The sequence below is a fragment of the Aethalodelphis obliquidens genome, unplaced genomic scaffold (genome assembly GCF_003676395.1).
Source record: "Aethalodelphis obliquidens isolate GAN/ISIS:26980383/991018 unplaced genomic scaffold, ASM367639v1 scaffold19, whole genome shotgun sequence".
NCBI classification, from domain to species: domain Eukaryota; kingdom Metazoa; phylum Chordata; class Mammalia; order Artiodactyla; family Delphinidae; genus Aethalodelphis; species Aethalodelphis obliquidens.
Genome location: NW_020837963.1, coordinates 17,728,647 through 17,742,192, shown reverse-complemented (window position 1 = coordinate 17,742,192; position 13,546 = coordinate 17,728,647). Strand labels below are relative to the sequence as shown.

Here is a 13,546-nt window from a genome sequence, read left to right as displayed (position 1 = left end):
TGAATTGCTATACCTTTTGCTGCTGTGAGAAGACAGCTCTAATCCATTTTTCCCACAACTCCATCCCCCCCGCCAACATTGGAGCTCCTTGCAAGATGGTCGCTTATTCCTTGGGCTCCTTTTATTGTCATTTTTTTTTTATTGGAGTATAATTGCTTTACAATGTTGTGTTAGTTTCTGCTGTAGAACAAAGTGAGTCATCTATATGTGTACATGTATCCCCATATCCCCTCCCTCTCGCGCCTCCCTCCCCGCCACTCCCATCCCACCCCTCTAGGTCATCACAGAGCACTGAGCTGAGCTCCCTGTGCTATACAGCAGCCTCTCCTTTGGCTCCTTTATTCTGTTTATTTCTTCTTGGTTCTCACAAATGAGCCATGATACCTGATTCCTGAGAATCAAGGTAAACAGGTCTTATGACCTAAAGACCCAACAGAATGACAACAAACGAATAGTTGTGTGGAAACATGTCTATTTTTAATATATTCACAACCTTCCATAAGTTACAGACACATCTATGTGATACATAATGCTAGAAATGCACACCACTCATATTTTCCTGTTGTTCAATGCTTGCTTCTAGGTTTTTATCACAGAAGGGCATGGAAGGACACCTGCTCGTCCTTCATTATAAGAACAAATAAGTGCATTTCCTTAGAAAGAAAAATAAGTGATGACATGCTTCTGTAACTGTATCAGCTACACTAGACAGTGAACAATAATAAAAAGCCATTATATAAAATAATAAATAATACAGTAAAAGGTAAGGCAATAAAATAAACTAAGGGTAAGGAAGAACTAAGTGACATATCATCCCATTTTAGGAGACCAAATGATTAATAGGGTGGTAATGTTATGACTGACAGATGTCAAGCTACTTCTGTATTTATATTCACTGTGTAATAGAAGTTGTTCAGAAAAACAAATATGTACAGAAGGTTGCTAAAGTTTCGGCCCTTAGAGCAATTCTGAGGCTTATACCTCACATTACAACATCCTGTGCAGAAACGGAAACTAGGGTGAGGCAAATCTGCCAAAAAAGAGGATACTCTTGGTTATCTTGTGCATGATAAAGAAGAGGAAAGGATGGTCCGCCACAAATCGTGGGCCTCCGTGGCCAGTTCTCCCCGACATAATGGCCCCAGTGCCAGCAGCTGCTTCAGTGCCCTGCTCGTTCACGTCCACAGAGGCTTGATGGAACACTTCAGACAGAAACAGGTCATTCTTTTCAGACATGCCTAAGAAATTGGCTTGGCCCTGGCTGAAGGCATCATCCATGCCCATGCTCATGAGAATGGACTTGAGTTCATAATGCTCTTCTAATTTGAACCGGGGGACATACACCTCCACATCATCCTCAACCATGGTGTCTTCGCTGAGCCACTTGTTGAGTTTGTCATAAGTGATTTCACTTTCCAGCTACAAGTCCAAAAGCAAAACCAGTGAGTGCTTAGCAGAGAAGGAAAACAACTTCTGATGTTAACAATCAGTGACTTTAACTTCACTATAGCGTGGGTGATATTAAAATTTACTAGTTTGGTAAAGATTTTGCAAGAAAGTAGCATGTATGACATAAGTTTAAGCCTTTGAGTGAAAGTGTGAGACCTGGCACTGTTCCTCTTAACCAATTCACATATTTCCATGAGAAACTGCACACCATTTCCCAAGTTGTAGGCATATGCCAAGGTAAGTTTAGCCCCAGAAGTTTAAAACAATGGAAGTTGGAATGCCTTACCAACTCCAAGCCAGTAGAACATTCAGCAATTTCATCTGGAAGCAACAGGAACATACTGACATATCCAGCATAGGGCAGTTCTAGAATCTGGACCTTTAGGTCTTCTATGTATCCTATGTTCAGCTTTTCATGCAAGAACATCATCTGTACTTCTTTGCGCTGAGTCTAAAATTATTAAAAAGTAAAATATGAAAGTAGATACTAAGATGTCAAAAGATTTACAATCAGACGTAAAAGAGAATGGGTTCTGCTTTCGTTCTGAAGAACTATGTTTCTAAAAATCAACAAAATAAATTATTTGTATATCCTGACAGTGGCTCTGATCTATTTAGCTTTTTCAAAATTATACCCATTAGTAATAAGATGGACAATTATAATAATACTGAAACACTTGTTGAGTACCTACTAGGGGCCAAGAACTCTGCAAAATCTCGTTGAATCCTTACAACAATAATTTGAGTTGGATATTATTAGTAATCTAGTTTGACAGGTCAAAAAATGGAATAGAGTCAATCAACTATCCAATGTGCATAACTTATAACTAGCAAATTATGTGCAAGTATCAGTGAGTGGTCCCTAACTTTTCTTTCTCTATTTTGTCAAAGGCCCTAAAATATACGTTAAGAAAATCTGTCTCATTGTCTCGTACCAAGTTCACACGGAAAGGATAAAGCCTGTTTAATTTCTTCTGAAATGGAGTTTTCCAATTTCCTTTGAAGTAGACAGCATTCACCAGGACCATCTTGGTCTCTGCATCTATAGAACCTTCAGGTAACAAGTTTGGGATTTTGCCTACAGAAAATATGATATATGTTTAGGTTTCATGATTAAGAACTGTAAAGTTATCATGATTTCTTGAATCTTTTGAGTCACCATCAAACTCAGCATCCACATTTATCAAACTCTGCAGAGATGTTGACCTTCAAGCTTAAGTTTTTCTCTCGATTTACCTAAATCATAAGTAAAACTGAGACCAGATTTCTGAGGTTTGCAAAATCCAAGAGAAAATGAAGAAGTAATGCAATTAAGGTTTAGAATTACTATCAGACTTGGAAAAAAATTTTAAGTTCCTTTTATACTCTTTCTCAAAGTTTTGTAGTTGTATGAAGTTAGTTAATTCGGATGGGAGTGAAAAAGAGTCACTTAAGGAACATAATAGTGCCTTTCCACAGTACATATGTCACTAGGGCTCCTTCAAGATCTGGTCTAGACAGTCTATCCCTGTGACCCATTCATTGACCCAAAAACAGTTTTTTGGAAGTTGGACTAGACCTACACCAGGAGTAGCACAGATTCATGAAGTGAGAAAGGAAGATTTGTCCTGGTGGGACTGAGAATATTGGAAGAGAGATTCTAAATCAGTCAGGAAACAATGTGTGATAAGTTCTATAAGAGAGCTAAATAATGCAGAGAACTATGACATCACAGAGAAGGGAGTAAACAAGTGAGGAGTCAGAGAAGGTTCTCAGAAATGATAACATCTGAACGTGATTTTTTTTTTATAGTTGGTTTAAGAGACAGGCCACTTATAGTGAATACCTGCTCTGCAATATTTCAACCACTAAATACATTATTTTATTTAATCCTCACAACTACTCTAGTAGGTATTATTATTGTCATTTTATACAAATGAACATCATAGTAAGAGAGATTAGCAACCCTCCCAAGGTCGCAATGCTTGTCAGCTGGTCAGAATTCCACCGTCTTCCATTCCTACTGACAGATATAGGACACGAACAAAAAGGTCACTGTAGTCTGACCAGCTTCAGTATAGTCATTCAGTATTTCTATTCAATATATCCCTCAGGGAATTAAAATTCTTGGTTACCACAGAAATCTACTAGGACTTTATTTAACTCTGTAATGCATATGGAAAAACTAGTATTTGATCCTAACAAATAAAACAGAAATTGTCTCAAATTATTATAAAATTTTCTAAAACAATGAGCCCAAATGACTACTTGGCATTTTGGCAATTCCACTGATTGATTTACAGTCATTCAACACAAATGCTTAAAGAGAAGAGAAATTCTTGCTGTTCTCAAAAAAGCAAGACTTTCATGTGTCTCTTTAATTTTGCAATACCTTTTTACTTTCACTTCTGTTAATCTTCACTTTCCCTGCTTCATTTTTGTCAGTGGTGTGTCAATATTTTACAGCAGTAATTTAAAAATCTAGAAATGAAGAACTAAAGTAGATCAACTATTTTCAGAGAAACAAAACATTTTTTAAAAATTCTATAGAACTTAGTTCATGTGTTTTTTCCACTGTGGTAACGAAGAAACCAAGACACCACACTATGGCTTGAAACAATGTTTTAAACACAGGAGGTAAATGAAAATCCGTTTTTTGCATTAAGTTAGCAAACACTTTAAACATCCAATTGAAGAATTCCAGAATTAGGCTAAGGCTCAGAAGAAGAGGGAACCCCAGCTTCACTACTAACAGGTAGTGGGATTTTGGATGGGAATCTAAGGAAAAAAAAAAAAGGTCATGAAGAACCTAGGGGCAAGATGGGAATAAAGACACAGACCTACTAGAGAATGGACCTGATGATATGGGGAGGGGGAAGGGTAAGCTGTGACAAAGTGAGAGAGTGGCATGGACATATATACACTACCAAACGTAAAATAGACAGCTAGTGGGAAGCAGCCGCATAGCACAGGGAGATCAGCTCAGTGCTTTGTGACCACCTAGAGGGGTGGGATAGGGAGGGTGGGAGGGAGACGCAAGAGAGAAGAGATATGGGGATGTATGTATATGTATAACTGATTCACTTTGTTATAAAGCAGAAACTAACACACCATTGTAAAGTAGTTATACTCCAATAAAGATGTTAAAAAAATAAAATAAATTTTTAAAAATTAAAAAACAACAAAGAATTAAGGACATGCATTACAAAGGTAGAAGTAGCTTAGACAATCCAGGAGAGATGGAGCAGGGACCAAAAGAACTTGACAACATACTGACTCTGAATGGTGAAACAGAAGAAAGAGTTCAAATTTTATGATCCCTCCTTTTTCCACTGCTAGTATTCTCACACCAATTACTCATTTGAAGGTCACGCCTTTTTTCTTTGTTTTTTGTCCACAGTAGACACAGAGTCACAATTATTCCAATACTGGTATGTCCTATGTTAGAAAAGAGCTGTCTCCTCTTATATTCTATTCTAAGGTAATATCCAAAATCAGATTATTTAAGTACTGAATATATGTCTTCTATTAGTAGACCTCAATTATTTTTTTCTCACTTAAAACACCACGTGGCTCAACAAGAATCAGGTTACATTAATCAAAATAACTAAGGTTGGGAGTAAGGGCTAAGGATGGTTTTCTAAAAACTACATAAGTGCTTTCTAAGTGGAAAGAAGAGCAGAAACTACTTCCTTGGTTTTACCTTTGGTTTGAGTCTTGACCCAGGAATTAATCTTTTTTCTGGCATCTTCTGCACGTTCTAGGAAGTCAACTGCCTGGGGTTCTGTAGAGTAATATTTCTTGGAGAGCTGCATGTATCTCTTTAAAGCAAAAAAAAAAAAAAGACGAAGTTTACATAGGATATATACTGAACAAGCCTTGGTGTAATTATAAATTACAGGCTTCCTGTCAAGACTGGGGAGCCTGAGGTAGCGGTAGGGGTGGAGGTTGGCTAGGGGGGCTGATTATATGTGTTCTCTTGACCTCCACCCCCAACTCCAGTCCCAATTCTATTTGCTGTCCTGCACGCTTTGCATTATGACCACTGGGTACAAGGGGAGACGTTGGGTGTGGGGATAGAGGCTCTGGACATCAGCTGTGCTCTTCCTGACTTACGACTCACAGGTGGGAATTTTGCAGCAGGGAGAGAAAGCACCCACAGAGGGAGCATAGGGATAGCTGCGTTGGATAGTGTCCAATGGCCTTAGGGAGTCTAAGGGAACCCATGTGGAATTCTGACTCCCTCAGCATGAATAAGAGAGAACAGCTTTAAAACTGACCTCCCTGTAAGTTTGGGGTCCTGCCATTTAAATCGCATGTTTCACTTACTTCCCTGAATCTTGCAGACTTATCGCCAAACAGCTTATTGGCACTTTCCAATAAATACTCCCCTGTGGACGTTTTCATGGCGGAGCTGAGAGAACGGAAGGATGAATGGATTGTGTCTGCAGCTTGTGCCTTAAACAGAAAAGAGAGACTCTCTTTATGTAACTCAAGCCTCCTAAACAAGATATTTCTTAAGCAATGGTATTTTTTCCAGTACATCAATAAAATGCTGTATTAAAGTATACTTTTTTCTGGCGCGTTAGAGGAATCTCTGAGGAAACATTGTTGATATGGATAATATCAGCTAATTTTTTTATTTGTTTCAGATTTTACTGTGCCTACGGACTGGATTGAACCATGAAATAACAAAGATCCTAGAAGAAAGGCTCCTTTTACAGTCTCCTGAACTACAAAGTCTGTAAGCAATTTTTATTATATTAAAATGTTGCCTTAGAAGTGTTCTTTAAAAAGTTCATAGAACTTCTGCAAGTACCGTTTTATAATTAAGGGGTAGTCTGTGAAGTGGAAAATCTGGGTTTTAGAAAGCAGGAAATTGAGGGAAATTCCAATCCCCAACCTGAAGTTTGTAAGCACGATGACACAAACAGGGCTTAGTCACCGCAGCGCCTGGGTGAAGCAGAGGTCAGAGCCCTGCAGCTGGACTGCTGTCCATTCAGACCTGGCAGCATCTCCATACTGAAGGGGCCTCTTCCCCTCCTAAGTCCATAACTCCCCGGCTGACAGGCAGATGGAGCATCAGGATTCCCAAGGAGAAAGCTATGTGGGGTATCTCCCCATAACCTAACTTAGGAGTGTGATCGTGGAAGTTGTTTACCCATAGGAGCGCATCTCCTACAATGTAGCTGGATAGCTGGTGTTTAAGGAAATGGAGTATTGGGAAAAGAAATGACTACGTGAGATAGATTAGCTGAAGAGATTAGATAGATAGATAGATAGATAGATAGATAGATGATAGATAGTAGGTAGATAGATAGATGATAGATAGGTGATAGATAGATAGATAGATCATAGGAGATAGAAGGGGAGGACATAAAGGATATTTGAGGGTCAGTGACCTTTCATGAAGTCACCAAGCCGGGCCTTCTCCATTCCTCAATTACTTGTCACCCCTTACTCTGGAAATCTGCATCTATGCATGTGTATTCTAGGAGTCTCCACAATGGCATTAGAATAAATTATACATCCCCAACTAATGGCAGAGTGGGGTGAGAGAATTTAGAAGTAGTCTTGGCCTGGAAGTCGTGAAGTCTGGATTCTACCCTGGCTCTGCCCTTACTTATCAGAGTAGGATATTTACTCAAGGACTGTGAGCCTTAGTTGTCTTTCTATGAAGGACGGAAGTTGTACTAGGTTCCTTCCCTGTCTAATACTGTGATTTTAAGACAAGAATATTCTGGAAATAAAATACAAAAGAAATAGAAATGGATGAGTCAGATACCTTCAGAATAGCATCAGGATAAGTGCCCCTCTGGATCTTCTGTGTGAATTCACAACTGGTGAAGATCTCTTGGGTGTCTGGGGCGACTTTGTGGTCTCCACCTTTGTTAAACTGAAGCACCTACAATTGGAATTCCAGAGAATTGGGTACATTTTCCTGCTGCATTACGTAACTTTTAAACCAATGGCTCTCAAGCTCCTCTTAGTGGTCCTACTCTCGTTTCCTGTCTTTGTGTATGGTAACAAGCATAGATGCTCTTCATATGTAACATGTGTCAGCCAGCGGAAGTGTCCTTCACAGGACTCAGCACGAACTATTTTATACTAATTCATAGGCTGGCCATTCTGACGGCAAATTGTTATGATGAGATGATTTATAACCTCTAAATTATCTAAATTATAACCCAACCCATAAGTTGCCTTGAAAACATGCCAGTATTCTGAAGGAAGCAATAAGGTTAACTCCCAACCTTGTATCTCTCTATTCAGTGGCCTTATATATTTCACACTTCTAACCTGTCAAAAACTACAAGCCACAGCTAGCTTAAACATAAAAGCAGGTCACTCAATATTACAGGGATCACCTAAAATATTTGCACATCCCTTATTTACACATAAAGAAATCCCACACGTCTGTCCATGTGGGGGGCAAATGGCAGAGGTAAGATGACAATATGAATCTCTTTATGTTGTCAGTGGCAGATCAGGATAGCAGTGAAGCTGGTAGGTGCACACTGGCCCCGGGAGGGCCCTCAGGAGGCCTTCCCCAAACTGGAGCCTTCCCAGCCTGGCTCAGCCAGTCTCAGCACCCCCGAGCCTGGCCCTGCTACCCACCCACTCCCACCTCCAACATCCTTTGGGTCCCATCCCCGTGGGGTCCCAGGAGAGGTAGACGTTCTGCTAAGGAAGGAAAGGCAGGCTTGTCCAGCAAGTGGTGAATCTCCAGGCTGGAAGGAGAGGTGTTAGGATTTGTGGGGTCTCTCTCTGCTCTTCAGATCACACATTATGAGTCTTACCTAATACTCTTTGAAAAGAAGTGGTCTGACTCTGCCGCCACGTAAGGGAAGAATATTTCATGTAACAGCTTCTCCGGTTGTCCTCCCTTTTAAGGAGACTGATGGGGTCTTGGAGCTAGCACTAAAGGCCTCCCGAGTCACTGCGAGAGTCGCTGCAGGAGGGGGGATGTGAGGTGACCCGGGCCACGCTGAGGGATGCACCCTGCCCAGAGAGGCGGCTCGGCCTGGGCAGGTCCGTGGCCTTACCCTAAAGAGAAGAGCTGGTAACAGTACAACTGCTGCTCTCACATCGCTTGTGCTCTGTAAGAGTTTATCCCTTCCACGCATTCCTTTATTCCATTACAACTATGTCACCTTTACCAGCTGTATCAATTCCCAACTGTGTGGCCTCTTCTTGCCCTAAATTTCTCATTTCTATGAAAGGACTATGGTAATCAGAGCACCTACCTCACAGGATTTTGTATTCTGTGGGTAAACTATAAAACGTTCTTAGAAAGGTGCCTGGCCAGGGCACTATAAGTGTCAGCTATGATAACTTTTAGTTCTAACACGTGCTTCTCCTATTCTTTCTAATCTTCACACCCATCTTGCCGGTTATGCATTTTCATTCTCCTTTTAAAAATATGAAAACTGGGCATCCCTGGTGGCGCAGTGGTTGAGAGTCCGCCTGCTGATGCAGGGGACACGGGTTCGTGCCCTGGTCCGGGAAGATCCCACGTGCCGCGGAGCGGCTGGGCCCGTGAGCCATGGCCGCTGAGCCTGCGCGTCCGGAGCCTGTGCTCCACAACGGGAGAGGCCGCGACAGTGAGAGGCCCGCGTACCGCAAGAAAAAAGAAAGAAAACTGAGGCTCAGAGAGTTGAAATGCCTTCCCTCACACACCTGGTAAATGGCAAAGTTACCACCCAAACACAGGCAGGTCTGTCCCCAAAATCCCTGCTTCCTCCTCCAACCAAAGAGCTTCTCCTCGTTTTTTAGTAGGGAATTAACCAAATTTGTCTTTGAATTTTAAAATCTGCCCATGCAGCACAGTTACAAGAAAACTATATAAACCCCTTGTCCCATGTGCTGAAAGCACTTGCCAAACACAGAAAAGCTGTGTTGTGTCGAGTGACCAATAAGTTAATTTTCCTTTTGCATCAAAATCACATTTTTTACTTTACGTACCTAGAGCACTTCATTTGGCATTTGTCCTCAAAGAAATATTGCTTCTGATGCCTTTACATCTAAAAAATGAAGACCCTGATGTTTTCTAAAGTTTTTAATAGAGTTCACTGCGCTTATTCTTTTCAAGGCAAAGAAAATAGAGGGAAGGAGTTTTGCAAAATGTTGCTGCTCTCAGATGTGAGCAACTGGATTTTGTTGTAAGTCTTGATGTTTAAACTGCCACAAACGCAGGGAGTGACACTTCCATCCCTTTTCCTGCTGCAGTGAGATAGGCCAACACTCTCTGTGGGCCACTCCAAAAAAGACCCATCTTAAATGGGTCACCGTGTACCTGGAAGGAGATATCCATCTATCTGTATGCACACACTCAGGTGCAGTTCTCCTGGGAAAGTCAAAAGTAGCCGGCAGCATTTTGGCGTGGCTGAGAACAGAATCCGTGTTGGTGAGAAACCAGAGCCTGTACTTAAAGCATTCAATTTTAATGTTTGTACATATGGGAATAGGAAAGAATTTTAATTATATATTACTTTGTCTGGTCACTGACCTGGGAAATACAGGATCATGTGAATTTTAATGGTGCTGAATTCATCCCATAGGACCATTGCCATGTACAGTTGAAGTAGTTCAATATATTTCCATGGCCCCAGACTTAGTGAAAGGGTCCCCTGACTGAGCTGGTGTCAGCTTCCTTCACCAAGGAAGGAAGCCAGTGGCCTTAACAGAAATAGCTCACAATGCTGTCCCACACCCTGTCCTTGACTTTGAGGACTGGCCATCACGTCAGCCCCATTTTGTTGACGTGAACTCATGGGGTTGAGAATGTTGGCTGAGGTCCTCTGAAGTCACACTGCTCTCTGTGCATCTCCCAGAGTGCAGAGATCATGGGTCTGGGATATCTTTTCCCTTGGTGACACTCTCTTAAAACCACTGGAAGGAATTCTTTACATGAATGGAAGGAACCTGAGCTAGGAGGGTGGAAACCAGAAAAAGCCCTGGGAAAAGTGCTTCATTCCCACTGCCACTCTCCCCACTGTGTTAAATAACACTTGTCTTAAAACCAATAGAGATAAAGCTTGCAAATACTTTGAAAAATATAAGCATTTATACTATCAAATATAAGACGTTGTCACTATTAACCCTTTCTAACCTTGCAGGATAAGAAATTCTGGTACGATTTCTGCTGTCTACCACTGAGGGTGTTTGTGCTTTGGCTGTTTTATAGATTTGAATCTAAGGAACTTGTGTTGTAATGGCTTGTGATGATTGCTGACCTTGTTAGAGTCAAGATGTCTCAGGCATGTAATCAGAGCAGTTCTACAATTCAGTTCAGGAATCATTCTGTTCTAATTTGGAACTTTAACAGAAACCTACTTTGGCCATCTGGTCTGCAGTGTTGCCCCTGGCACCCAGGTAGATCATGGCCATGGTGGAGGAGATGCTCCATGGAGAGAAGAAGAGATTCTGGGTGGCAGCACTTGTATTTGCCAGATGGCTGAAGAAACTGAGGGCAAAGATTGTGTTCGCCTTGCAAAGTTCTTCCATTGTTTCAATCTAGAAGGAAAGTGAGGGGAAAAAAATAAACAGCTCTAAAAGATGACTCAACATTTTGAGTGATGTCAGCAGAGCAGTACAGGCTGTACCCTGCACAGGGCAGGGGTTCCCTCTCTGTTCTCCTTTCATCCAAGAGCATGAGGTAGAGCAGGGACAGCAGCATCGTGATCCTGGGACCTGTGCAGCCACAAAGGGTCCCACACTCGGTACAATGCGCTGCTCCCACAACCTTGCAATTCTTCATAATTTTAAACAAAGGGCCCTGCATTTTCCTTTGCACTGGCTACTGCAGATTATGTAGCCAATCCTGAGATAGAGGGAGCAGTCATGTGATGAGTAGTGACACTGCATATCATAATAATAACAGCAATAACAATAAATAGCCTTTATCGAAATCTTACTGTACAACAGAGGCTGTTTTAAACATCTCACCTGTAGTAACCAGTTAATCTTTATGGAAACCCTCTGAGGAAGGCATTGCTATTCCTGTTTTACAAAGGAAGAAACTACTGCCCAGAGAGAAGAAGAAAAGTGACCAGTGTCACTCGACTATAAGGGGAAGGACTGGAAATTGAAGGTGGTAGGTGGGTAGCCAGCCTCCAGGGTCATGTTCTCAGCCTCTGTGTTGTACCCACAGATACACACCACACACACACACACACACACACACACACACACACACACACACACACACACACACACACACACACACACACACACACCACAGGCAAATACATGCATATTCACATGTATGCCACGTGCATATACACTCTGATTGGCGCCAATGGAGATGGTCAAACTTCTTTCAAATTCCTTGCTTCTAGAAGTGACCTAGACTCACCGTTTGAGAGTGGGCATTTTTACACAGCCCTACCTCGCATACCTACACCCCTCCACTCACACACACCATAGCCTTTCTACCAAAGCAACCCCTGAGCTGAGCAGTTCATTACTGGGAGAGCTGGAAAGGCCCCCTCCTCCCACCATCCCTAGTAGGGAAGTCAATGCCAGGTCCCATTGCAGGGGTGGTCCTGGGGCTATAGAACACACACACACACACACACACACACCCCATCCACCATCTGAAGATAAATAACAGACACGCCCTCCATGACCTAAGGCTCTGCATGCAGCCGAACGAACGCTTGGACACACCTGTTGATTCTGGCCGACAAACTGTACCTTATGCTTTCGTAGCGGCTTAACACACACCCTGCAATTACCAAACTCTATAAATACACCAAGCGACGCTGGCACTCATCACCTACAGGAAACCTTCTTGTGACAGTGGCTGGGGAGCTGCCCCGTGAGGCACGTCCTGCAGCTCTTTAGGCTTGGACTCTCAGCAGGGCCTCCCAGGCTCACATCACCCTAATCCATGGGTGTTTATGTGAACACTTGGTTCACCAACATTTCTTCTGAAGAAAGGGATTGCAATTTGCGTCAAAATTTCTTATGGGAAATACCACTCAAATGTATTTTTTCAAGACAAAATAGTAAATTAGGTAAAACTTGTCCCCAGAACTCTCTCATGTCTTCTTGTCTCCTTTAATATTTAATATTCATGGGATCTGTATGAGGTAGATATTAGGATCTTTACTGTATAGGTTACATCCTGATGCCCAGAGAGGGTAAGCAACTTGTATAAGGTCACAGAGTTTGTATGTAATGGTGCAGGGATTCAAGCCCGGGTCTGCTTCAGAAACCCACTCTGTCCAATGTCGCCCACTGCTTTACCTGCTGGTGTTTAACCTCACTGCTGTGTGTAGGAGTTTAGGCCCGTTACTAGTTAGAGAAATGCTAGAAAGAGGAGATAAAAAGAGGAAGGAAGCAAGTTTGTAATACTCCTAGAAGGCTTATTAAGTTAAAAAACTAAAATCGCTATTTTTTTCTCTTGCTTCATCACTGAGATTAGATTACCTTGGGTGGCTCAGAAATTTGTTTTCTCTTCCTTCTACAATTTAAAATCATCTTTATGATGAATTAGTCCTGGGTAGACCTTTTTTTGTAAATTATCTCAGTAACATTTCAGAAACAAACTGAGAATAATATAAATAAATATTTCTCTATTGTGTGAAAAAATAAATAAGGGATCAGAGCCAGAAAAATCAATGGAGGCCTCTCCTATACCTAATTCTTTAAAACGACCTCCATAGTCTGTCACTTTGACACTAACAAACTTTAAGTGTCAAGACAAACTATCAGAGAGGGTTTTAATGCCACGTTAGGATTTCAGTTGACTGTATAAAGAAATAAAAAATGAATTAGGACAGAATTGGATCATCCCAGATGCATGTACTTCTTTTAAAAGTAGTCTAAATTTTATCTTTAAGATCAGGTACAGTTAACTGCATTTATCATAAAAAATAATATGTGTTGTCTATATTGCAGTTACCAAATTCCTTCGGCCTCACTGCCTTATTTAACTTGCATAATTACTTGCCCACTAAACCTAGTAATTCCTATTATAGCAATGAAAATATGCAGATGTTGATTGCACAGCTGGTTTCAAAGCGTAGATTGAATCTCAGCCTTCTGATTCCAACTCTAGTGCTTTTCCTACAGACCTTTCAAATAAGGTTTGAGAAGTTTATATTTATTT

At 41.4% G+C, this 13,546-nt stretch overlaps 1 protein-coding gene across 1 annotated transcript in view; it reads right to left on the bottom strand.

Moving 5' to 3' along the window:
* Window positions 1-455: 455 nt before the first annotated feature.
* The window catches only part of LOC113626823 (plasminogen activator inhibitor 2-like), a 19,420-nt gene continuing 6,329 nt past the window's right edge, over window positions 456-13,546 (bottom strand). Inside the window, exons 2-8 of the mRNA XM_027118712.1 lie at window positions 10,765-10,944; window positions 7,214-7,333; window positions 5,758-5,886; window positions 5,132-5,249; window positions 2,385-2,527; window positions 1,736-1,900; window positions 456-1,419 (exon numbers count right to left, since the gene is read on the bottom strand). Of these exons, the coding sequence (XP_026974513.1) occupies window positions 1,015-1,419; window positions 1,736-1,900; window positions 2,385-2,527; window positions 5,132-5,249; window positions 5,758-5,886; window positions 7,214-7,333; window positions 10,765-10,935 (1,251 nt within the window). The 5' untranslated portion in view covers window positions 10,936-10,944 and the 3' untranslated portion in view covers window positions 456-1,014. The remainder of the gene's footprint in view (window positions 1,420-1,735; window positions 1,901-2,384; window positions 2,528-5,131; window positions 5,250-5,757; window positions 5,887-7,213; window positions 7,334-10,764; window positions 10,945-13,546) is intronic.